The sequence below is a fragment of the Cnephaeus nilssonii genome, assembly GCF_951640355.1.
Source record: "Cnephaeus nilssonii genome assembly, chromosome: 17".
NCBI classification, from domain to species: domain Eukaryota; kingdom Metazoa; phylum Chordata; class Mammalia; order Chiroptera; family Vespertilionidae; genus Cnephaeus; species Cnephaeus nilssonii.
In genome coordinates this window covers 17,501,588-17,528,128 of record NC_137088.1, presented here as the reverse complement: position 1 = coordinate 17,528,128, position 26,541 = coordinate 17,501,588, and the positions used below count along the sequence as shown (strand labels likewise).

Here is a 26,541-nt window from a genome sequence, read left to right as displayed (position 1 = left end):
ACAAAAAAGTGCAAATCTATCTATATGTACAGAGCATGTACAAGATCTATGTATTAAAAAATTCAAGACAGACAGTTCAGTCTAACCAGATTGTTTTGACCTTAAAAATTCCGCACACAAAAATACGGGGCATAAAAAATATACACCCTGATTAAATTTGCTTCTAGGGTTTAGTAAAACAAATCTGTACATTGCTACCCTTGTAACTTTTTACAAAACTATCATGTATACATTCATGTTGCCATGAAAAGATTTCACTCACACCGGTTAGCATCTGCCTATCTACCTAAGTGCTTCCATAATGCCTACTTTGACCAAAGAGGTGGGAATCACCTCAGGAAAAGTAAATAAACCTTATTACATTGAGAAAAATGTTAAAAAGAATGTTAAGATATCTAGTCATAAAAATATCCTGAAATTAAATCATGACCTAATGAGTTATCTACTGTTTCTTTTTCTTCCCCACTAAATCACAGCAATAATATAAGTAGCCAGTGAAAAGACTAAATGAACATACCATCTTCTGACTTTTGAGAGTATGAAGGAAATGAGAAGAGATTCCCAAAATCCTGAGGTTTTTTGTCATGTGAAGATTTTCTGTTAGAAAGAAAAATTAAACACCACAATATAATTTAAATATCTGGTTTCAACCTTGATAAATTATATATAGTATATACTGCAAGATTATAATCATAGAACAAAAGATTGTTCTCTCATTTGTTTCTAATATTCACAAGAGTAGGCAATAATCCTATTTTTTTTATCCTAGACTGCATGTGGTAAAATACTTCCTTAAAAAATCTTAAATAGCTCATACACTTCACATCCTACATGTTAGTCATGTTAGTATTGAGACTCATCAGAAGCAAGAAAAATCAAGGCCAAAATTAGGAAAGAAAACTAAACTTCCCATCTCTAAAGATTTATTAACTACTATGTCCCACAGGCCTGCTGCCAATTTTTGTAAATAAAGTTTTACTGGAACACAGCACACTTGTTCTTTTACATATTGTTTATGGCTGTTTTCTTCCTACAACAGCAAGACTGAATAGTAGTGGCAGAGATCATATGGTCTGCAAAGCCTAAAATATTTATTATTGAGCCCTTTATGGAACAAATTTTGCCAATCTATGTTCTAAAACTATAGCAAGTTATGTCAACAGCTGCAATATTAACCAAATTTACTGCTTCACGAAGAGGACCTTACCTAGAATAACATTTTCTTAGCCAGAGCTGACTGTAAGATCTTTGATGGATGCCTAACCAAACTGTACCATACAACTGAGTAGCAGTTGCTTCATTACTTACTCTGGAGTAGCTTTTGATTTGGCTGGTGAAAATGTATATTCATCTTTATCTAGGCCATCTGAAGGAACAAATTCATCTTCCTCATCATTTGTTATGGGAGATGCTTTAACTTTTAATTCCTCTAAGTCATTATTGTCATCGTCATCATCAGCATCATCATCCTCTTCTTCTGAGAAATCAAATGTGTACTTAGGCCTCTCAGCTAGGAGAAAAGTGAAAGTTAATGTTATAATCAAATCCAGCTTTATCCACATAAAATATTATGAGTAACACATTTGAAAAATATTCCAATTATCTCTAAAAACACTCGAGAGAAAAAAAGAAATAAGCATTTAGAGAATAAACGCCAATAATTTTGCCTCAGTTGTTTTGATAGTGTTAATATCTATCTTGTAATTCTCAGGAGGCTATGGGGTAGTAATAATGCTGCATATATTAGCAGAGCATAAACTGATGAGATTAATTTTTAGAATAATACTAATATTACTTAAAAACAGGAAAGTAGTTATTATGGTCAATGTAAAAGTGACTATGAATATAAGATTTCCCATTTCTGCAATTATAAAACACAATGTTTACAGGTCTTTAAAAAGTACAAATCTTTCTCTTAACTATTTTCACAAAACTATCTTCTATTCATGGTAGTTTTACTACAAAATAACAGAGATCATAATTTTTCAGATGAATAAGAAAAAGTAGAGGCAAGATCTCAATATATTAGCAAGATAATTATATAATGTATTAAAAAGTATCTGCTATGGGAAAAGGCACATTGGTATACTACAAATAAGTTTTATTATAATTTCTAGTATATGCTATGAAATAAAATTTTAAAATCATTTGGATACTGTAGAAGTTTTTACTTCATTCCAGATATATGAAAAAAACATAATTTGAATAAACTAATTTTCAAGGAATTTAAGTTGCACGTTGTAAAAATCCAAATATATTGCATACTTATACACATTAGGAAAAGAAATTCAATCACTTTGTAATTAGAAAACCAAAAAATATAAGGCCTGAGATGTAATTTAAAAAGTATCTCCCAAAGGCAAAACAACCATAATGCTCTATAATTTATTTTACATAAATTAGGTAGGACTTAAATTTTGAGAAGAATCTATAAAATAGTACATGTATCAGTTTTAAATTATTTGAAAACTTCAAGTTAATGAATATTCAGACATGATAAAATCACATGCTTAACGGCAATATATGTAACAAAAAAATGGAAATCTGCAGCCTAACTATGACTGCAATTATCTAAATTATGCCAAGTGACTGGAATCAGACTCCCTTAGAGATACAAGGAATAGACAACTAAACAAAAACAAAACTATGAAGTACTACTATTGACCCACCACTCTTGGGATACTACCAAAATAATTTTTTTCTTTTAACCAAGATCTTCAAACTATTGATAAAATATAATAAACATCAGTAAGAAAACAATACGACTTTGGGTGGTGGGCACACAATGCAATATACAGATCATATATCATAGAAATGTACACTTGAAACCTATATAATCTTATTAACCAATGTCACCCCAATAAATTTAATAGAAACAATAAAAGAAAACATGATTCATTTTAGAGAAATTTGGTTTATGTCCAACTTTGCTAGAAAAATCATTATGTAAGGAAATTTCTGTCTTCTTGAACTATAACTTCTGAAAAACTAATCGTTTAGCCCTTTAGTTATATTGGTAACACTAACAATACCAACTTATATGAGTAACACTAACTTGGTCGAACTATAATATACAGTAAAATGAATATAAAATGTATCACAATACCAGCTGCTCTCCTAAGCAAAGAATCTCTTGGAATAACCACAGGTTCTGTTTCTTCCAAGTCACTTTCTGACTTGGATTCATCATCTGACCAAGGATTCCGTTTCTTCACTTTCTTTGCACTAGGTTTGCCAGATGATGTAGATGCTTTTCTTTTTCTCACCCTGGTACCTAAAACCAAAAGAACAACAATGATACATGTCTCAACACTTATACAAATGTCATTAGCAGCCGAAACCGGTTTGGCTCAGTGGATAGAGCGTCGGTCTGCGGACTGAAGGGTCCCCGGTTCGATTCCGGTCAGGGGCATGTACATTGGTTGCGGGCACATCCCCAGTAGGGGGTGTGCAGGAGGCAGCTGGTCAATGTTTCTCTCTCATCGATGTTTCTAGCTCTCTATCCCTCTCCCTTCCTCTCTGTAAAAAATCAATAAAATATATTTTTTAAAAAAAATGTCATTAGCAAAAATAAAACTGTTATAATGAAAAGTTCATTATAAAATAACAAAAGTTGATGAACATTGGAGATATTACTTAAACTATTAGAAAAAAAGCACAATCAAAAGAATCCAGTAATACTTTATATATACAGATTTTTTTCACACACAAAAATTCTTTAAAAATCCTCACCAGGCTCCTTTTTCTCCCTTTTGGGTTTGGGACCTTTATTTATAGGCACTGCCTGGATCAGTGCTTCTTCTCCTGTGCCTTCTACTGGTGTTCCACTGAATTCTTCATCACATTCCACTTTTACTGCTGTAGTATCAAGATCACCCTACACATTAAAAAAAAAAAAATCAAACCATGAATAAAATGGAAGTTAAATTAATACTATGTACTTTAGAGATACATTCCCAGCCAATATATTGCTTCTTCATATTAGGTGAGTAAAAAAAATAAAATGTAACTCATTGAGGTCTTAACAGATAACTTTGATCAGACCATATTTACTTTATGGTATTGCTTACCACGCTAATCTTCTGGTACGCACCATGATATGACATCTACTTAAAAGCAACCATAAAAAAATAAGAAGGCCGCTTTTGGTTATACATGGGACATTAAGACCAATAGCTAAGTATACCAAAAGTTACCTGCAAAGTAAGTTGCTATAGTTCTGGTCTCTATAAACTAGAAAAAAATCTTCAGATTGAGGGAAAATAAGCAACACAAGTCATGCACTGCTAGGCATTGTAAGACAAGGTCTTCTGACTCTAAGATTATTGAGAGAGAGAGGACACAGTCATTACAATACAAATAAATATACAAGGAGATATAACAGTGACCCATAGGGAGGAGGAGCAACTCTGCCTAGGGCAAGGTCAGGGAAGACTCCGTGAGGGGCCTTTCTGATTGGGTTTTGAAGTAATCATGTTTGCCAGGTGAGAAGGAAGGAAAGAAGAGCATCCTGGCAAAAGACACAGATGCATGAATCACCACATTATTTAGAAAATTACTAATAGTCTGCTAGGATTCAAGGCAAGGTAAGAGGAAAGATTAGTCATTCAGAAACACAGGGAGGCATGCAGGGGCTAAATCACTGTGTACAGGAGTCTGTGTGTATTTAGTGGGGAGTCACTGAAAACTTTTAAGCATTTGTATAATAATCAGACTTACTTTTGGAAATATTACTCTAGTAGTAAGAGATTACAAAATCCTCCTGCCACAGAAACGAAGTGGAAAAAGGTAGAAGTCCTGATTAGATGACTACAGATAGGAAGACTAGTGAAGAGAACTCCTTTAAATTATCTCAGAGAAAACATCAAATCCTAAGACAGTGCTAATGGGAATCGAGATAAGGAGATAGATTTCAGAATTGCTTCATAAGAAGTCATTGTGATTTAGTTACTGATTATATGGGAAAATTCCCAAATTTTTGACTTATGTTAGTGATGGCCGATAGTGCCAGTAACTGAGATAAAGTACAGTGGTGGAAAGGGTGGTTTTGAAATCAGGGTAAGTCCAGTTTCAGAAATGCTGAGTTTGAGGGGCTTTGGGCATTCAAATAGCTATAGTAGCTTGGCACTCCTGAGAAGCTTAGGGACATAGATTTAAGAGTCACTGTATGAGTGGGAAAAGCTCTGGGCATAGATTATGTTACTCGAGAGAACTATGTAAGGTGAAGAGAACAGTGCTGAGAACTAAACCTGACAAACACCAACTAAAGAGGAGAGGAGACATTTCCCTAAGGAGAAAGCAAGTGCATGTTTACATTAACCTGTGTGTGATAGGGAGCCAGGTTAAGAGAGAAGCAGTAGAGACCTCAGTTTATTAGAACAATAGAAGAGAGTGATCTCTCTGATAATCACAGTGCTTCTAAACTTCGAATCTTAGCTCTGTACAGAAAACGCACCAATCTCTCACTCCAGCTCTTAGGCTCATTTTCCAAGCTCTAATTACACTGTTGGGCACATCTATCTATCTATCTATCTATCTATCTATCTATCTATCTATCTATCTATCATCTATCACCTGAGTTCTAAAATCAATATGTCCAGAAAAATTAGCTTCTCTCTTTCAGAACATCATGCCCTCCTCTTTCCTCCACTCTGAACAATATTCTCAATGTTTCCTTCTTCTAGCTAACTCTTGCCCATATGTTGGAGGGTGTAAGTCTCATACTTTTAAATCCTCAATAGTACCAATCAATGCCGATGACATAAGATGTAATTGATGATTTTTTAACTAATAGTAAAAACAAATAAATAGTAAAATATGATAGCTTATCCAAATCCTTTTCCACTGTAAAACTTTCTTAATTGGTCATGATATAGTAATAAAGTTTATATTTTAAATTTAATATATTTTGTTATTCCATGATTTTCATTTCTATCTCTCACTTTAAAAAATGAAATCAATTAGGTAACTCTTTACATATGTGGTTCCTTGACTAATGTTTTCCTTCTTTGGGTTAACTGCTCTCATTAGAACAAATGATTTCCCATCACAAGTGAATATATTAGAAACAAGAAAAGCATTATTTAAGCAAATAGTGAATTAAAATACATATATACATCATTATGGAGGTGGAGTCTACCAATGAGCTAAAACAAGAGATATGTCATACCTTTTTCTTCTTCAGCAACTTTTTGCTAGCATCTGCCTTCATAGCAGTAATTTCGGGAACTATCCTCCTGCCATAAGGTGAGGGCATTGTCTCTTCCAATTGAAGTTTCTTCACCTTAGGTTTGCCAACTTTACCTTTTATTGCTTTTCCGGCCATTCCAGCCATTAAATCTTCTCGTTCTTGCGCTTCCACTTTCTGAAATATAATTATAAAGGAGGCAGAGTGAGAACAGGTGCATACATAACATTAGGAAAGATAATACCTACTGCATAAAAAATTAAAACTAATTTTATTTACTCAGTAGGAATAAAGCTTTCCTTTCAAGTGATCTAAGATAAAGTAATGGGAAAAGTAATAATTCTAAGTAGAAGACCTGGGTTGTAGTCCCAAGTCTATCTAGCTTCTTTTTTTAAAAAAATATATTTTATTGATTTTTTACAGAGAGGAAGGGAGAGGGACAGAGAGCCAGAAACATCGATGAGAGAGAAACATCGACCAGCCGCCTCCTGCACACCCCCCACCGGGGATGTGCCCACAACCAAGGCACATGCCCTTGACCGGAATCGAACCTGGGACCCTTGAGTCCGCAGATCGACGCTCTATCCATTGAGCCAAACCAGTTTTGGCTCTAGCTTCTTATTTGTAGTACAAAAGGGTAGTAAATAAATGACCTACATGGTCTCCTCCAATTCTAGGACCCTATGTTGTATTATGAAATCAAGACTTCTGATGATGTGGTATCATCAGAATTCTAGCAAATCATACAAAAAGGGAGTTATGTTAAATATGAAGTTATTCTTTACTATAACAGAAAAAAAACTGTTCATAAAGTCAGAAAGTATGAAAATTAAAAAGGCCATCTTAATCTTTTGAAGAGTTAAGAAATCCTTGTAACATGATAGCTTAACAGAAATAACATAAGCTTTGAAATCAGACAAATCTCGATTTCAATCTTAGCTCTTCCACTTATTAGCTATAATTTCTTGGTAAATAACTCATAAAGCACCTACTATGTGCTAGACTTTAAAAATCATGTGACCCCCATTTTATGGATAAGGAAACTGGGACACTGAGAGGATAAGTAATTGCTCTTAAGCATAATGATATAATCCCTCTCTAAGCCAGTTACTTAACCTCTCTAAGCTTCAGGATCTTCATCTATATAATAGGTTAATAATAAATAACCTCTCTCATTTGTTTTGGTGGTGGGAGTCATTCTGAGGATTACAGTGCCAACATAGAATAGAGATTCAATTAGTTTTATCATTAGATCTTAAATGACACTGATTAACATGAAAATTAAGTCTAAATATTTTCAATGTAACAAAACCATATCCAAAATAAATTCATTGTTTGGACCTACTTTGCTAACTATCAAATAATAAAATAAGGTGACAGATTAAAAGTGAAAGAGCAGTATTATTCACTGGGATTGTTTTGAGTGGTGCCTTTTCAATAATAAGGACATTCATAGGCATAACCACAAAAAGTTTTCTATGTCTCATGTTAATAGTCAGTGATCAAATTTAAAGCAATTATTAGAATTCATTAATATTAATTAGGAATAATACTTTCCCTTTGTATATATATGTTTATTTCATATTTAATGGATTGTTTCCTATTTAATTTTTAAATGTATAAGTCAGTAGATATAAAGGGTCTCAAATTTTTTAAAGCTTAATTCATTAACAGTAGAAGAAAAGCATAAATTAAGACATACTTGTGGCACTTGAAAGATTATTAAGAGAACCCATGAACAACTAAAATATTCCAGAAATTTTAGTAGGCAACTAACATACCACACTCATCCTTAACAGTTCTGATTTTGATTTAGGCCATGAAAATAAAATAAATGAATGAAACAGCTAAAAAGCAAATATATATATATATCTCACATGAATAATAATAAATAGTAATTACCTTGTGCTACTCAAAATCAGATGATCATATTGCTACATAAATTTGATTCTAAAATATTAGTTAATTGCTTAAAAATAAATTGGCCAATTTTATATCTTTCTCTACATTTTTATTTTTTAAATTAGAATTCTACCTGGAAAATAATAAGTTACAACAAAAACTATTAATTTTTTTCTGTTATAAGCCCAAAGAGACCATCATTCTATTTTTCTGAAAATCAAAGTATCTATATCCTATCATATATACATGATAACTGCTCTTTGGAGGAAAAAACATTAAACTGAATCAAGCTAATTTGAAGTCAGTTAATAAAATGTTTAACTGGTAGAAAGTATTAGTATTTAATTTAATTTAAATTTCAACCCCATAGCTTTATATATTCATTCATACCAGACATAACTTTTCTTTGTAACTTCATAGAAGCTTAATCCTAATGCAGCTTATACACACATTAACCTCACAGAGTTAAAGGAAATTGAGATAATTAAAAAGAATTTTCATTCTAGTTTCATGAATATTACTTTCCTAAATATGTCTTAACTAGAGGCTCGATGCACGAAATTCGTGCAAGGGCCTTGGCCCCGACCCCCACCCACCACCGCCACCGTGGCCCCTGCCCATCACCATGGCCCCCGCCCGCTGCAGCTTTTTCGGGAAGGAAGGACGTCTGGAAGGACGTCCGGTCTAAATAGATTATACTTTTATTATTATAGATAGAGACTTAACCTACGTCCAGTTCTTCAACAAATGCTGCTAAATCTTCTTTCCAAAGATCTGAAGGAGATTTTCTTTTAAGATCATTGACCTCTCGCCCCTATGATAAAAAGTAGTATGATTTTAAACATCTGATAATAGAAAAAAATGCATAAACGGTAAACCAAAATATATCTTTTTGAAAAAAGAAAAACAAAGATATGGATAGCACTGAAATAGTTTCAAATTATTTAACCCACAAAAGTTCATACTTTTGAATCTCTCTGTTTAATCAGTTCTTCAACTTTTTCTTTAGTAAGAGACCACAGAGACATATTTAAAATATAATTAAAATCAGGGCCTGAAGGAGTTCCTGAATCAGAGGAACTATCATCATGCTGGTTTTGTGTTTCTTCCTCTTCTGTTGCCTGTAAAAAAATAATAAACTTTGTATTAAAGTCCTTTATAGCATCAAAACATTGTTGAATTTTATTGAATACGGATTTAAAAATTCCATTAATGCTATATTCTTAGTGCTACATCTTCAGTTAGTGGAGTTATTTTAGATTATCTGCACAATTACCTAAAAATATATTCCCTATAAAAAGCCTGAATGTCCTAAAAATGTATAATAAAGTCTTGAAAAGGTGTGGTATATTCAGTCCCTATTCATCCAGGAATATGATAAAAAATTAACTGTATTGCCCATGCATTATAATTCACAAAATGAAAAGACACAAAATTAATAGCGTGGAACTAAAGTTTTATCACTGCATCTTGTCAGATTTTTATATCAGTGAGTGAATGAACAATTTGAAACCCAAAATAAATGTCACTTGTGAAAAATGTTTTACAGTTATACTAAATATGCTAAGGTACAGTCAACTCTCTAAGGATGAATTCTTTATAAAAATTCTCTAAAGCAAGACTAGTCATGTAAGGACTAAGAAAATTCACTTAAGAATTTAAGAGCTGTTGAGTGAAAGTCTGAATTATGAGGGCTATTCTAAAGTTTGACTCATAAGGTCTTCTTCACAAGAAAGGATTGCAATAAAAAATCCTCATGTTAATACCAAATTTCAAAATCCAATGAATTTAATAGAAATTGTGGGTGACATTATCTTTAAATCTTTTCAAAATAATAATAGCCATTACATAAAACTGCATCTAAATTGTTTAAGGCACTCAGATAATTAAAAATGACTGAGTTAACCATGACAATCCATTAAACAAAAAGTTCACTTTTGGTAACCAAAAGAGAAAAAAAAAAGTTTTTACAATTTAATTTAAAATGTTCAGTAAAATAATACATATAAACAAAGTCAAGTTTAAGTAAATATACTTTAGAAACAAAAGGATAAAAGTAAAAAAATTGCAAAGCAAGATGCCGCATTACATAAACAAAACTGTAAAATTAAGCAACAGCAGCCAAATAAGGAATACTGTTGTTCAGCTGATAGATCATTAATGGGTACCTAGATAACTTGTGATAAGTTTTAAAAAATTCATCATGAAACAGTGTGCTGCTATGGAATATTTAGGTTGTTACACTACTAAAAAATACTATCAGAGTGTCATAAAATCCTGTTTAGACCCATACTTTACAAAGTATATTTGCTCTAGGTTTTGATGACATGAGTATTATTTGTTAGCGAGCACTCTAAAATATGTTTATCTATCATTGTTAACATGAAGGTGACTAAGGATACTTTCAGAAATTAAAATATACATAAACTTTTCAAGTTTCAATGACCAAATTGTACTATGATTTTGAAAAAAAATACTATAATCTTCTAATTGTCTGTTTTATAATTCTCTCTCATCCAAATTCTACACAATAGGGCAGACTTGTAAAGGTGCTCCTTTTGTTACCTGAACCCACAAATGGAACCCACAAAATGAACCCATGACCAAGATGCTGAGCAAATTCTGATGGTGGCAATGAATTATTAAAACCAAGTACTAGGTTTTATCTATGAAGTCTATTTCCAACAGAAAGGCATTCTCAAACTCTAAACACATATCTTTTAAAACTAAGCATTAAATTCATTAGCTCACTAGTTGAATTTTTTTTTATGACACAGTTTAAACTAACAGTGATACAGAAGGGCAAATTGGTATATAAACTGTAATTTGGGGGTTACAAATGCAGTAAAACACATTGAAAGGAAAGCAAAATGGTTGTTGGATTATCTTAATTCTGAATGCTCCCCATCTTATCCTACCCCTTTTTCCTCAAATGATGAATAAGCCTATTATCTTAATATGATGATTTGCAAAATATATAATTTATTCAAATTTTTCTCATTCTAATATATAGCATTCTATTATCTGTTCAAAATTGAAAAAAGCTATAATAGTGTAAATGAAAGCAGCATTTCAATACAGTTTGATGAAAAATCTGAAAAACATTATGGTTGAGAACTCATAAGTATAGGGTAGTTTTAAGTTTCAGTTCCAGTTATGTTACATAATTATAACTGTATTTTAAAGATGCTAATATCAATATCATATGTACACAATAGTCTAATTAAGTATCAAACATTAATCATTTCCAATTTTCTTCCTTTTGTACATTTGTGTTCTCAACAACAATGTTGTATTGCCTTTCTAAAATTTTCCTTTAATTATGCAAGACAGCAAGAAACTAATTCTTGAGGGGAATCTCAAAGTTCTATATTCCATTCACTGAACTAATATTAGTACTTTATGATCTGAAATGGACAATTTAATTAAAACATCAGACTTTTAATCTCAAGTTCCAGGGTTTAAATCTCCAGCCAAAGATCTAAGCACAGGACAGAATACAGATGGTGCTCGATAAATACTATAATATCGAACATTTTGTCTCTACTCTTCCCAGAAAAAATTGAAACCAGATCAAGTGAATGGTGACTGGATAACGATGCTGTGACCAGAGAATGACCAGTGTAAACTTATTTATGTACTACCAGTATATTTCCCAGATAATATGCATGCAGCTCACAAAAACCACCACCATAACTGACACCCTTTAATGGCAGGCTCAGAAAAAAGGCCAAGGAGACTGAGCTACCTTCTCACACCTGGAGTCATTTCTCCAGGCCCTGGTTGAGTCACACTGGCAAAGTGCTTTGTGGTGGGTGTGCACTGCAAATTCCTGTACTGTATCTGTTCTGTGGATAAACAGAAGACTTCAGTCTCCAAACAGACAACTTAACACCTTAAGCAGTACTAAATTTAAATTTTAAGGGTTGGGTTTTTTGTTTGTTTTGGAATTTGCTTTTAAAAGCTTCTCTGAATGTCTTGTTCTGCAAATGATTACCTTTTCTTGTGCTTCTTTCCAGGCTTTCACTGGGTCAGATTCATAACCTCTCTGGACTAACATTTGAATCAAATCTTTCTTTGACCTATTCTCTATGTGAGGGAAAAATAAAGTTAGGATCAAGAAAAGAGATTCAATTTGTATTTGTTTATATTCTACTGATAAAAATGTCTTCTATTTAACAAAGAATTTTTCCATTTTAACTAATGTTCAAATTTTTAAAAGTTGTTTCTTACCTATAGTAATTTTCCCTTGTATCTTCTCTAAAATGAAACGAGCTTGATTGTTAAGCTTTGTAGATTCTGCTCCCAACATCCCTACAAGCCACTCTTTACGTAAACCATAATAACTTAATCGTAAATCAAAGAATTCTTTCAAAATGTCTTGCACAGTTTCATATTTCTTCAGACATCCCATATGATCAAAGAGTACCTAATAAGCAAAGCACAAAATTTTTGAAGATTACATAAATCTGTACTGGTATTTTTAACTTATGTGGTATCTACAGTATTTAAAATCATAATACACTTATCTAAACACACACCATCATTAAAAGCCATAACTATTAAGTACATTTCTGTAAATATTCCTTTAGTGACTCTAAGAAACTGATGAACTCAATTCTCTCAAAACTGTGAAAATATTTTAAATAGAAATAATTTTGAAAGATAAATATAGGTTCTTTAAAAAGGTTCTTACTTAATGTGGCTATAAAACCACCTAAGAAAAACATTTTTCCAACTAAAAGTAAACATATTCTATCTCTAAGTTTAAATTTGTTAAATTTTTTCCAACTAAAAATAAACATATTCTATCTCTAAATTTAAAATTTTTAAATCTACAAGTTCTCTCTCCTATATACTCAATAGATGTTCATTTGCCTCTCTGTTTTTATAATTGTGATATAATTCACCCAAATTTCCTCAATTTTTTTATTTTATTTTATTTTTTCTCTATCCTTTTTCTTCTTTTTTTCTGTCAGCTTTTTCTTGACATTTTTTATGGTACTCTTTCTCAGACACTGTACAATTGCTGGATTTTTTCTTTTACTCTTCTTTAAATCTAAAAGCTAATTGGAATGGATGGGGATGGAACAAGGGTAATCATACATATTAACTTCCTATCTTCCTCTGCAACTATATAAAAACACAAATACACAAGTTTAATAGGGCAGATTGGAGTTATGAGGAGATAAGAACTTCATAATTAAAATGCTAATGGAGACAAGCATAAGGCAGAGGAAAAGCCTGCAACAATCACTCTCATAACTAACTTTTAGTCAGTATGTGCATCCTGAGTGTTCAAGCCCAAATGCACAGTTGGGATTAAGAGTAGTAGATAACAGTAGAGGAAAAGAAATAAATGTACAGCAAATGTATGGGGGGAGAAGAGGGAACTGTATTCAGAGTTAACTATAGCCACTCACATCATGAAACCAATTACAAAAATGCAACATACAGCATGCAAGAAAAGTTAAATAGTACATCTTAATAGTTACCATGGAATTACAAGTAAGAGTAGTTTGGAGTTTAAAAACTTTGTGCAATCCAGCAGCTTCTGCTTGTGCTAGTTTCTCTTCAGTCATTTTCACCACAAATTTCACAGTTGTATCAGTGTGATATTCTTTATAATCAGAAATTAATGCTGGTGTTTTATCTGTTCCATTTAGCATAGGTTCTAAAACCTGTTCTTTGTATACCTATAAAAGATTTAACAATAAGTAATGCTTTTCATAACACACTCATGTTCTCATACCATAAGACATGTAATTTTTAAACAATTCTCAGTTCCTGTGGGGGAGGAGGGGGAGGGGAAACCTCCATCACTGTCATCTCATGCCCAGTCACTATAGAAGACAGTATATGGGAATCTCAATAGTGAAAGAAGATATGCAAGGTAATGGTTCTGATCTGCTAATACTCCACAGGGCAAGGGAAAGGCTGAGGGTATAAAGACAATGACATCAACTAGAACTGACAAGAGATGACATGCATATCTTTAGATTTATAACAGTTGATACTGACATGAATTCATTGGCCATATTTATAAGGGTTCACAACTATTTCTTACATACTTTTCTACTCATTTCAAGAAAGACAAATGGTCTCTTTAAAAGGTAGCTTAAGCCTAGCTTTCCTAGTGGTTGAGCTTGGACCTATGAACCAGGAGGTCGCAGTTCGATTCCCGGGTCAGGGCATATGCCTGGGTTGCAGGCTTAATCCCCATTGTGGGGCATGCAGGAGGCAGCCAATCAGTGACTCTCTCTCCTCATTGATGTTTCTATCTATCTCTCCCTCTCCCTTCCTCTCTGAAATCAATAAAAATATATTTTTTTAAATATCTAAATGTTGAATAACTTAAGCTAAGTTAAAAAAAACTTTTAACTTACATTTAAATTTTCAAAGCACAAATTCAATAGAATGGGTCAAAAATGTATACAGGAATTTTAAAACACTATACAGACTTAGGGCAAACAAAGATGGAATCATGCATATTCTTACCAGAAAGAACTACTTAATGCAATCCCTCTTCACAGGCAGCTCACATACTTATACTAACCTGTGTCCAAGTCCTAACTGGAAGCTCTGTAATCTCTACTGTGTTTCTATCCACCACAAAAATTTCACCACTGACTGCATATTGGTTCTGACCAAGTTCTTGGATGGTTCCTTTAAAGTTTTTGTAGTTTGGAAGCTGCAGAGAAAAATAAAAATAACTTAAAGCTCTGACTTCTGTCCTATGTGCCAATACCACATTTGAATGCCTCTAAGTCTGTGGTCTACTGCTTCTGACAGATGAGCATGACTGAAACTCAATTCCTCATCCTCCAAAGTCCCTCTCCAAATTTAAAAAAAAAAAAATCACCCAGTCTTGAACTCACAGCTTCTGTTAAAATAATCTATCCCCCAATCGCAAAACCTTAGAATCATCTTTCTTAATCTTCCTCGAATAGTACTTTTTATCCTCCAGCTTATTATCTCCACACCTCCTTTTCCCCTAGATTAATAACCCTTTCATTTCCAACTGCTTGGACATTACTTTGAAAGCCTTCCACAGTCTTTACCCAATCTAACACTCTACCTTTTCTCCAATGATTTGCCTTCCAGACCACTACTCTTCTTCCACATTTTGCTTGAATATTTTGAATATTCTTTACTTTCACTCACTCTATCCAGCAGCCCTAACACATATTCAGCTCCACACACCTCATCCTCTCTAATAAAATGGTAATATGCAAATTAACCATCACTCCGCTACATAAGCCACGCCCACAGGCCAAGCCACGCCCATCGGCCAATCAGGGCGAGTATGCAAATCAACCCCAATCCAAGATGGCTACAGCCACAGTGAGCAAGGTTTCCCAGGCAACAGAGCAAGCCAAGCTTTCCATAGCCGTTGCAGGCCTAAGCCTCCACTCAAGCTACAAAGTTCAATTATAGAAGGTAAACAAATTCAAACAAAGGGCGGCAGAATGGAGCTTGAGAGAGCAGGCCAGGGTTGCCGGCGGCAACAGGGGAAGCAAAGCTTTCCGCACACCCTGGCCGGGTTCACCCGCTTAAGGCTACAAAGTTTCAATTGTAGAAGGTGAATTAACTGCCAGAGATGGCTGCCGCCCTGGAGGGAGCAGCAGGCTTGGCTCTGCTCCAGGCTACAAAGTTTCACTTGTAGAAGGAAAATAAATTCCAGATACCAGGGCCTCTGCTTGGGTTGCCAGGGGGCGTGGCCGGCCTGCAAACCACCACAGGCCCCTTGCTCAGGCCGCTCCACGCCCCAAGGGAACCCCACCCTGATCCGGGACACCCTTCAGGGCAAACCAGCTGGCCCCCACCCCTGTACCAGGCCTCTATCCTATCTAATAAAAGAGTAATATACAGATTGGTCATCACTGCAACACACAATATAGCTGCCCCCATGTGGTCAAAGATCCTGCCCCCATGTGGACGCAAGATGGCCACTACAAGATGGCCAGCAGGAGAGGGCAGTTGGGAGGCACCCGGCCTGCAAGGGAGGGCAGTTGAGAGGGACCAGGCTTGCAAGGGAGGGCAGTTGGAGGTGATCAACCCTGCAGGAGAGGGCAGTTAGGGGTGACCAGGCTGGCAGAGGAGGGAAGTTGGGGGCAAACAGGCTGGCAGAGGGGCAGTTAGGCATCAATCAGGCTGGCAGCGGAGTGGTTAGGGGGTGATCAGGCTGGCAGGCAGAAGCGGTTAGGGGCAATCAGGAAGGCAGGCAGGCAAGCAGTTGGGAGCCAGCAGTCCTGGATTGTGAGAGGGATGTCCGACTGCCCTCCAGGAGTCCCAGATTGGAGAGGGTACAGGCTGGGCTGAGGGACAACCCCCCGCCGTGCACGAATTTCGTGCACCGGGCTTCTAGTTCATTTATATAAATGTTACTCATCTTTCTCAGCCTAATTACAAGTGCTCTCTCTCCCTCTTTTTAAAATTGATATTTGTTATATCACTAAGAAGTTGGGCATGTAGCACAGGACATTTCTTCTGGCACACTGAGCAACTATCTTTTGTCCCTGCAAACTTCATGCCTCAATGTCTTGTCTTGACAATAGATGATCTTTTTGAAGACAGAGATCACAGTTTTTTCTCTCACCACTTAGCACATTGTCTCAAAGATAGATAAATTGGTGGATAGATAGAAACATATTGGTAAATAAATAGACATATTAGATACACAAGAAGCACTGGTCAAATACATGGACTAAAATACCCTAAAATGTATCTGAAAGGATGAAAATAAACACTATAATCATAAAGTAGTTTGATGACTTCTGTTATAAATATTTTTGGTAATATAAAGTATTTAAGGGGGAAAACATTTTGAGTAAGCATGAGTAAATCATACACATAATCTAATTTTTGTTTTGTTTTAAAATACAAAAATGAATAAAACTTGGTGAGAAATACATTAAAATATTAAGTTTGTTTCTACATGGTGGGTTTACTAAGTACATTTTCCTCTTTGCTAATTTATATTTTCTACAATGAGCACTACCATTTTGTTAAAAAAAATACAAAGTACCTTTATTTAAGTATCATGAGAAAAAAAAATTTCCAGATGATTTTAAATCATGTGGAAGAGTGATAGACACTTTCTTGAGAGGTTTCTCTTAAGTGGCGTTTTGGGGAAGAACTAAACACAGTGAATGGTATAAGAAAAGGGCAAAATTAAAAAATATCAGAGAACAGATCTGGGGGGCGAAAAAGATGGCGACCGGCAGGAAGGTAGGGAGAGAGAGAGTGTGAGTGAGGAACCCATAGAGGAGAGTGTAGATGTGTGTGGTGTGTGTGTGTGTATGAGATAGGGTCAGTTAGATTCTGCAGGTCTTCCAAGGGGCTCCCGAACAGGGCAGCCCTAGACGGCGGAGCCCCGCGCACAAAGCGGACACTTCTCGGCGGCTGGTGCAGACACAGAGACCACGCCATCTTGGGAAACAGAGCTGCCCGAGACTCGGATCCTGGCTTCTGACACAAACCAGGACCCTGCAGCCACTGGGGACAGAGAACTGCTATCACAGCTTCAGACAAACAAACAAGAATCCAGACTTCCCGGCAGATTTCCGTGAGTCAAAGAGCCTATCCCCCTCCTCGCAGGCGCTGATAGCGCCATAGTAACTGATAGACGCGCCCCTCCCCCAAGCTGCTGAGCGCCCACAGGCGTGCGGAAAGCGCCATAGTAACTGATAGACGCGCCCCTCGCCCAAGCTGCTCACAGGCGAGCGCACAGACAGCGTCATAGTAACTGATAGACCCGCCCCTGGCCCAAGCTGCCGAGCTTTGCGCAGGGACGCGCTCCCTCTTAGGGAATTTGGCGCGCGCTCGCGCACGGGACAGAAGCAGCTCCCCGTAGGGGAAATCTGTCAGTGCGCACAGAGGGCTCCCCTTCGGGGAATTTGGGGGAATTTGGCTCGCGGGGCACAGCTCCCCCTTCGGAGATTCTTAAAAGCGTGCACAGAGGGGCTTCCCTTTGGGGAATTTGGCGTGCAGGACGGACTCCGCCCCCCTTCTGGGACTTTGGGAGAGTGCACTGAGCCGGCTCACCTTCAGGTTTTTAAGAATGTGCGCTCTAGCCGGTTTGGCTCACTAGAGAGAGCACACACAGGACGCAGCCCCACTTCAGGGAATTTGGCACGCCGGACACAGCTGCCTGGGATCCCTGACTCACAGCGCATTCACACTAAGAGCCAGCGACCCCAATTGTTGGTGCGTGCACACACAGGGACCCTGATTCTCAACGAGAAACCGCACAAGGCAACAGAGACTTTGACACTCGAGTCTTGGTGCAGACACAGGGAAACTCTGACTCCTGGCACATGCTAAGGATCTCATTCTCGGCACATACCAACAGTGTGGTGCAGACAGGGCCCCTGATTCTAAAAGTGCACACGAGACCACACGGAACACTGGGGACACTGATCCTGGGCAAGTTTGGTTCCCACCAACCAAAGACAGTCACACGTCCTAGTGTCAGAGCACTTCAGTGAAACTAGGGTGGAGCGAAGTCCCCACAGCACACGACCCAGGTCCACGCAAACAGAAGCTTGAGCTTTCTGGTAATAGCCAGAATGGGGAAACGAAATAACTCACAGAGGAAAGAAAATGTGGAGTCGCCAAGAAAGGAAATTAGTGAAAATGAAGCTTGCAACATGACCGAAAAGGAGTTCAGAGTAATGGTCATGGAATTTATACATCGGATGGATGAGAAAATCAACAACTTATGCAAGAATCAGGAAGAAATGAAAAGTGATATAGCTACAATCAAAAACACCATGGAAAGTTTCAACAGTAGATTACAAGAAGCAGAGGACCGAATTAGTGAGTTAGAAGATCAGGTACAGAAACAAGCTCAAGCTGAACAGCAATTGGAGAAAAAAATTAAAAAGCAGGAGGAAAGCCTAAGGGAGCTTCGGGACAACATGAAACGAAGTAACATGCGTATAATAGGGCTGCCAGAAGGACAAGAAGAGCAGCAGGGATTAGAAAATCTATTTGAAGAAATAATGACAGAAAACTTCCCGGATATGGGAAAGATAAAAGTTACGCAAGTAAAGAGAGTCCCAAGCAGGATCAACCCCAAAAGACCCACACCAAGACATGTCATAATTTCAATGGCAAATATAAATGATAAAGAGAGAATCCTAAAGGCGGCAAGAGAGAGACAGAGAGTTACCTACAAAGGAACACCCATCAGATTGTCAAATGATTACTCATCAGAAACACAACAAGCTAGAAGTGAATGGAAGGAGGTATACAAAGTGTTGCAAAGCAAAGGACTGAATCCAAGAATACTATATCCAGCAAGACTATCAATCAAAATTGAAGGGGAAATCAGGAGCTTTGCAGACAAAAAAAGCCTCAGGGAGTTTATCACCACCAAACCAGCAATGCAAGAATTGCTAAAGGGAATACTGTAAAAAGAAGAAATAAACAGGTAAGAAGGAATACAGACACAAAAATAGATATGACTGCAAACAAATACCTTTCAGTAATAACTTTAAATGTAAACGGACTAAATGCTCCAATCAAAAGACATCGAGTAGCTGAATGGATAAAAAAACACGACCCATATATATGCTGTCTACAAGAGACCCACCTCAGAACAAGAGACTCACACAGATTGAAAGTGAAGGGATGGAAAAATATCTTTCAGGCAAATGGAAATGAAAAAAAAGCTGGGGTAGCAATACTTATATCTGACAAAATAGACCTCAAAGTAAATGCCATAACAAGAGATAAGGAAGGCCACTTCATAATACTAAAGGGAGAAATCCAACAAGAAGAAATAATTCTGGTAAACATATACGCTCCCAATATAGGAGCACCCAAATACATAAAAAAACTCCTGGAGGATATCAAGGGAGAGATTAATAGCAACACAATCATAGTAGGAGACTTTAATACCCCACTATCACCACTGGACAAATCCTCTAAACAAAAAATCAGCAAAGAAACAGCAATCCTAAATGACTCACTAGACCAGATGGAATTAATTGACATCTTCAGAACATTTCACCCCAAAGCCACAGAATATACATTCTTCTCAAGTGCACATGGGTCATTTTCAAAGATAGACCATATGCTGGGTCACAGGCAAAATCTCTTCAAATTCAAGAAGATAGAAATTATATCAAGCATCTTCTCAGATCACAGTGGCATAAAACTGGAAATCAACTACAATAAATACAATCCAAAGAAATCAAACACATGGAGACTAAACAGCATGCTATTAAACAAGGACTGGGTCACCAGAGAGATCAAGGAAGAAATAAAAACCATCATGGCAACAAATGACAATGAAAACACAACAATCCAAAATCTATGGGACACAGCGAAAGCAGTCTTGAGAGGGAAGTTCATAGCTCTACAGGCCTATTGCAAAAAACAAGAAACAATGGTAATAAATTACTTAACCCTACAACTCAAAGAGCTAGAAAAAGAGCAGCAAGAAAAGCCCAGTGTAACCAGAAGGAAGGAAATAACAAAGATCAGAGCGGAGATAAATGACATAGAGACCAAAGAAACAATACATAAGATCAACAAAACCAAGAGCTGGTTCTTTGAAAGGATAAACAAGATTGATGGACCTCTAGCCAGGCTCACCAAGAAGCAAAGAGAGAGGACCCAAATAAACAAAATCAGAAATGAAAGAGGTGAAATAACAACAGACCCCGCTGAGATACAAAGGATTGTTACAAAATACTACGAACAACTCTATTCCAACAAACTGGACAATCTGGAGGAAATGGACATATTCCTAGAAAAATATAACCTTCCAAAAATCAATCAAGAAGAATCTAAACAGCTCAATAGGCCAATAACTATGGACGAAATTGAAGCAGTCATCAAAAAGCTTCCAGCAAACAAAAGCCCGGGGCCAGATGGCTTCACAGGAGAGTTTTACCAAACATTCAAGGAAGAACTAAAACCTATCCTCCTCAGACTATTCCAAAAAATTCAAGTGGAAGGAACACTTCCAAGCTCCTTCTATGAAGCCAGCATCACCCTAATACCAAAACCAGATAAAGACAACACAATGAAAGAGAACTACAGACCAATATCCCTCATGAACATAGATGCCAAAATCCTCAACAAAATTCTAGCAAATCGGCTCCAGCAGTACATCAGAAAGATCATACACCATGACCAAGTAGGATTTATCCCAGGAATGCAAGGATGGTACAACATCCGCAAATCAATAAACGTGATACATCACATAAACAAATTGAAAGATAAAAATCACATAGTCATATCAATTGATGCAGAAAAAGCATTTGACAAAATCCAACACCCTTTCTTGATAAAAGCTCTCAACAGGTGGGAATAGATGGCTCATACCTCAACATAATAAAAGCTATATATGATAAACCCACAGCAAACATCATACTCAATGGACAAAAACTAAAGACATTTCCCCTAAGAACAGGAACAAGACAGGGATGCCCACTCTCACCACTCCTGTTTGACATAGTACTGGAAGTATTAGCCATTGCAATTAGACAAGAAGAAGAAATAAAAGGCATCCAGATTGGAAAAGAACAAGTAAAGCTGTCTTTATTTGCAGACGACATGATATTGTACATAAAAAATCCGAAAGACTCCGTCAAAAAACTCATAGACTTAATAAATGAATTCGGCAATGTAGCAGGATACAAAATTAACGCCAAGAAATCTATGGCCTTTCTATACACCAATAGTGAACTTACAGACAGAGAGACTAAAAAGGCAATCCCATTTACCATCGCACCAAAAAAATTAAGATACCTAGGAATAAACTTAACTAAGGAGGTAAAAGACCTATACACGGAAAACTACAGGACACTGAAAAAAGAGATAGAGGAAGACGTAAACAGATGGAAGAACATACCATGTTCATGGATTGGTAGAATCAACATCATTAAAATGTCCATACTACCCAAAGCAATCTATAGATTCAATGCACTCCCCATTAAAATACCAACGGCATATTTCACAGACCTTGAAAGAACTCTCCAAAAATTCATCTGGAATAAAAAAAGACCCCGAATAGCCACAGCAATCCTGAGAAAGAAGAATAAAGTAGGAGGGATCTCAATACCAGATTTCAAGCTGTATTACAAAGCCACTGTTCTCAAAACAGCCTGGTACTGGCACAAGAACAGACATATAGATCAATGGAACAGAATAGAGAATCCAGATATTGACCCAAACCACTATGCTCAATTAATATTTGACAAAGGAGGCATGAACATACAATGGAATAAAGACAGTCTCTTCAATAAATGGTGTTGGGAAAATTGGACAGATACATGCAAAAAAATGAAGCTTGATCACCAACTTACGCCATACACAAAAATAAACTCAAAATGGATACAGGACTTAAACATAAGACGGGAAACCATAAAAATACTAGAGCAATCCACAGGCAGCAAAATGTCAGACATATGCCAAAAGAAATTCTTCACTGACACTGCCCCTAGGGCAATGGAAGCTAAAGAGAAAATTAACAAATGGGACTACATCAAAATAAAAAGCTTTTTCACAGCAAAAGAAACCATCAACAAAACAACAAGAAGGCCCACTGCATGGGAGAACATATTTGCAAATGGCATCACTGATAAAGGTTTAATCTCCAACATCTACAGGCAGCTTATACAACTTAATAAAAGGAAGATAAATGATCCAATAAAAAAATGGGCAACAGACCTAAATAGAATCTTTTCAAAAGAAGACAGAAGGAAGGCCAAGAGACACATGAAAACATGCTCAACGTCACTAATTATCCGAGAGATGCAAATCAAAACAACAATGCGGTACCATCTCACACCTGTCAGAATGGCTATCATCAACAAATCAACAAACGACAAGTGTTGGCGAGGATGCGGAGAAAAAGGAACCCTCGTGCACTGCTGGTGGGATTGCAGACTGGTGCAGCCACTGTGGAGAACAGTATGGAGTTTCCTCAAAAAACTGAAAATGGAACTCCCATTTGACCCAGTAATCCCACTCCTGGGAATATATCCGAAGAAACTAGAAACACCAATTAGAAAGGATATATGCACCCCTATGTTCATAGCAGCGCAATTCACCATAGCTAAGATTTGGAAACAGCCTAGGTGCCCGTCAGCAGATGACTGGATCAGAAAACTGTGGTACATCTACACAATGGAATACTATGCTGCCATAAAAAAGAAGGAATTCTCATCATTTGCAGCAACCTGGGAGGAATTGGAGAACATTATGTTAAGTGAAATAAGTCAGTCAATGAAAGAAAAATACCACATGATCTCACTCATTTATGGATAATAAAGAACATTATAAACTTGAACAAAAAGATAGATACAGAGACAGTAAAGCATCAAACAGACTGTCAAATTACAAGGGGAAGGTTAGGGAGAGGTGGGGGAGATAAGAGATCAATCAAAGGACTTGTATGCATGCATATAAGCATAACCAATGGATGCAAAACTCTGGGGGGTGGGGGCATATATGGGAGTGGGGTGTGGGGAGGGCAATGGTAAGATATGTACACATATAATACCTTAATAAAAAAATTGGAAAAAAAAAAAAAATATATCAGGTGTTGTGAAGCATGGATCTGCAGTTTGGAAACATGTTAAAGTTACATAACTTTGTCATAAAAACATTATTCTCTATATACTTTAGATATGAAAGCCTGAAATACTGAGTATTTAAATATTTCAATAGTGTTGCCCCATAAGCCTTATCTCTAGGACCAGGCTTTTTCCAAAGTTTGTATCTTTTACAATAAGCACATATCAAATTGAATACTAATAAAGCAGTTATCGTCTATAATATGTTCTAAAATAAAAATGGTTCCATTACTTTTTTAAAATGACATGACTTTGCAGTTTACACATTGTTGTTTTTTAAATAAACAATATAAGCAACAAATTCTAAATAATTACCATGGGATGAGGATCCAAGCCATCTAGCATTCTTCTGACATTGTTTACAATTTCCCTAGCATCGTAGTTGGGTAATTTACAAGCCCATCCAGTACCAATGCCCTCAGCACCATTTATTAAAACCATAGGAATTATGGGAATATACCACTCAGGCTCTACCCGTTGATTGTCATCATAAAGGAATTTAAGCAGGTTGTCATCTACAATAGGAAAAAGTCGTCTTGCTAAAGAGCTAATAAAAGGGAAAAAATATATGGAAAAAAATGTCATGGTTTTTGGAAATAAAATTTTATACATAATTAAAAACATTTCAAAAAATATTTTTAAAAGAATGCATTTTTTAAATTTTGATTACATGTGCTTCATAGTAAAACTGACCTAGCCTTATTACCAAATATATTTCTCTGAGGCATAAAGCTAGAATAAGATAACCCAATTTTACTTCCATACTCACCTACCTAAATTCTTAATATTGATAAATAACTTTTTAAGAATTTCCTCTTACTCTGTCTAAATCACAAAACCCATCTTCAGCCTAAAAAGTTAAGTTGGGTCTGAAAAATCCTTACTTTCATTAGGACTGGTTTCACCAATAATTCATAAAAAAGTTATATCAACAAACTTCATTCTATTTACTATCAAATAATTTAAAATATTTATCTTCAAAAGAATCCCCAATGATACTTCTCCATAATTACAATTCTATTAACCATTTAATTAGTTCCAATAAACTTCAAATAGAACTTGATACCATTACATCAGCAAACTGTTACCTTAACATTGTGAAAATGTAACGAGGGCTTGCAGCATCTTTGCCACCATGTAGCCGAGTTCCAAACTGACCAATAGGCTGAAGCAAGTTAATGTTGTTACTTCCCACAAAGTTCTGAGCCAAATTCACAATAGTCATCATCAATGCTTGCTATAGAATAGAAACAGAACATAATATTAATATTCTAAACTTTAATTATCTGTAGGTATTCCCTAATTTTATTAAAATCCAAACTCAATTCTTTTACATTTTCAAAGACCTTATAAAAGAAAAAATATTTCATTATGCTTCATTGCCATTCTTCACGTCTGTAAGCATAGTTCTCAATTGATTCCAAACTTAATTCTTACTTCTCCATGATGATAAGCAGACATCTCAGCAACAGATCCAGCCAACTGGGCAACTTTTACTTCACGTTTGTCATTCCTTTTGAAACAGGTAAATAAAACTTTTCGTTGGCCTGGTTTAAAGCCTATTTTAAAAAAGAATAATTCTCTTTTAAAAATATTACCGAAAATATAGTTGTAATATTTCTTTTAGTGACAAAAATGTCCTAATATTCAAGAAAGAAAAGGAAAGATATAGTTTATTTTTGAAAAATTACTGACTGAAAATAACTGAGATTCTATAACAAAGTGAGTATAAACATGTTTTGATATTTCAATCTATTCCAAAAATGAAATATCAATTGAAAGACCATCTTTCGGTCTTAAACTGCTCAGTATCACCAAGCTTCTTTCATAGAAAATGCCAAACAATCACATGTCCAAAATGGCAGTTGTAATTAAAGGAGCAGCAAACCATCAATAGGTCTGAAACTATTATTAAAGTATCCCAAATCAGGATAGCCCTTACAAATGAGAGATGTATGTGGTAGTTAAGAATGCAGGGCTTAGAATCTTACTAATCTGGATACTCTTCTTAACTAGGCCATTTATCATGTGCCTTTGCACAAATTACTAAACCAGTAAGCTCAGTGTCCTCATCAGTGTATTAGAAATAATTACCTTCCTAATAGGGTGATCATAAGGATTACATTGAGATAATGCAAGCAAAGCACTCTGCTTCCTTATCATTCTTCTTGTTCTAGACCAATGAGCACAGTAATAAATTTTCAGTATATGCTAGCTATCGTCATCATCATCGTGGGCCCAAAGCATTGCAGAAACAAGAGGATGATAAACATGGTCCCTTTCCTTCAGAATTTTATAATCTAATTGAGAAGGCAAAATTAACACAAATAAAATAATAGGCACACAATTACTGACAAAGTTTAGGCATCTGAGATAATTTACACTAAAATTGTTAAGGAAGACTTCATAGAAGGGATATAACTTAAAGCTAGAACTTGATGGATGGGTACAATCATCTGCTATTAGCTGAAAAACCAAGGAACACAAAGATCAACTAACTTGCTAAAAGTTATAAAATGAAAATTTAAAAGTGCTAGATAGAAGACCAAAATGTGCTCTAATCACAAGGTAGTTTATAAACTTTTATTTTGTTAAGTAAAATAAGTTAAAGTTTTGAACTCTGAAGGGTTTTTAAAATTCAGTCTCTGGTAAATATTTTAGAACTTATCAAAATCCCATTTTACTATTTATTTTAGGAAGTCTGCAATCAACTTGGGTCAAGGGCTTTTAAAATTTGCCATAAGTTAATTTTCCTGAAAAATTCAAAAGGGGTTTTAAAAGATTCAAATTAAGAAATATAAAATATTTCAGTCCTATGAAAATATTTCTAAAACAATTTATGGATTTTAAGATTTA

At 35.7% G+C, this 26,541-nt stretch overlaps 1 protein-coding gene across 2 annotated transcripts in view; it reads right to left on the bottom strand.

The window, feature by feature from the left end:
• The window catches only part of TOP2B (DNA topoisomerase II beta), a 70,652-nt gene that overhangs the window by 6,463 nt on the left and 37,648 nt on the right, over nucleotides 1-26,541 (bottom strand). For both annotated transcript variants that reach the window (XM_079795634.1, XM_079795635.1), the window contains exons 19-32: nucleotides 25,123-25,244; nucleotides 24,774-24,922; nucleotides 24,001-24,232; nucleotides 14,646-14,780; nucleotides 13,585-13,785; nucleotides 12,323-12,518; nucleotides 12,087-12,178; nucleotides 9,055-9,210; nucleotides 8,820-8,903; nucleotides 6,170-6,364; nucleotides 3,733-3,877; nucleotides 3,107-3,274; nucleotides 1,309-1,510; nucleotides 518-597 (exon numbers count right to left, since the gene is read on the bottom strand). In XM_079795634.1, coding sequence (XP_079651760.1) covers nucleotides 518-597; nucleotides 1,309-1,510; nucleotides 3,107-3,274; nucleotides 3,733-3,877; nucleotides 6,170-6,364; nucleotides 8,820-8,903; nucleotides 9,055-9,210; nucleotides 12,087-12,178; nucleotides 12,323-12,518; nucleotides 13,585-13,785; nucleotides 14,646-14,780; nucleotides 24,001-24,232; nucleotides 24,774-24,922; nucleotides 25,123-25,244 — 2,157 coding nt within the window. The remainder of the gene's footprint in view (nucleotides 1-517; nucleotides 598-1,308; nucleotides 1,511-3,106; nucleotides 3,275-3,732; nucleotides 3,878-6,169; nucleotides 6,365-8,819; nucleotides 8,904-9,054; nucleotides 9,211-12,086; nucleotides 12,179-12,322; nucleotides 12,519-13,584; nucleotides 13,786-14,645; nucleotides 14,781-24,000; nucleotides 24,233-24,773; nucleotides 24,923-25,122; nucleotides 25,245-26,541) is intronic.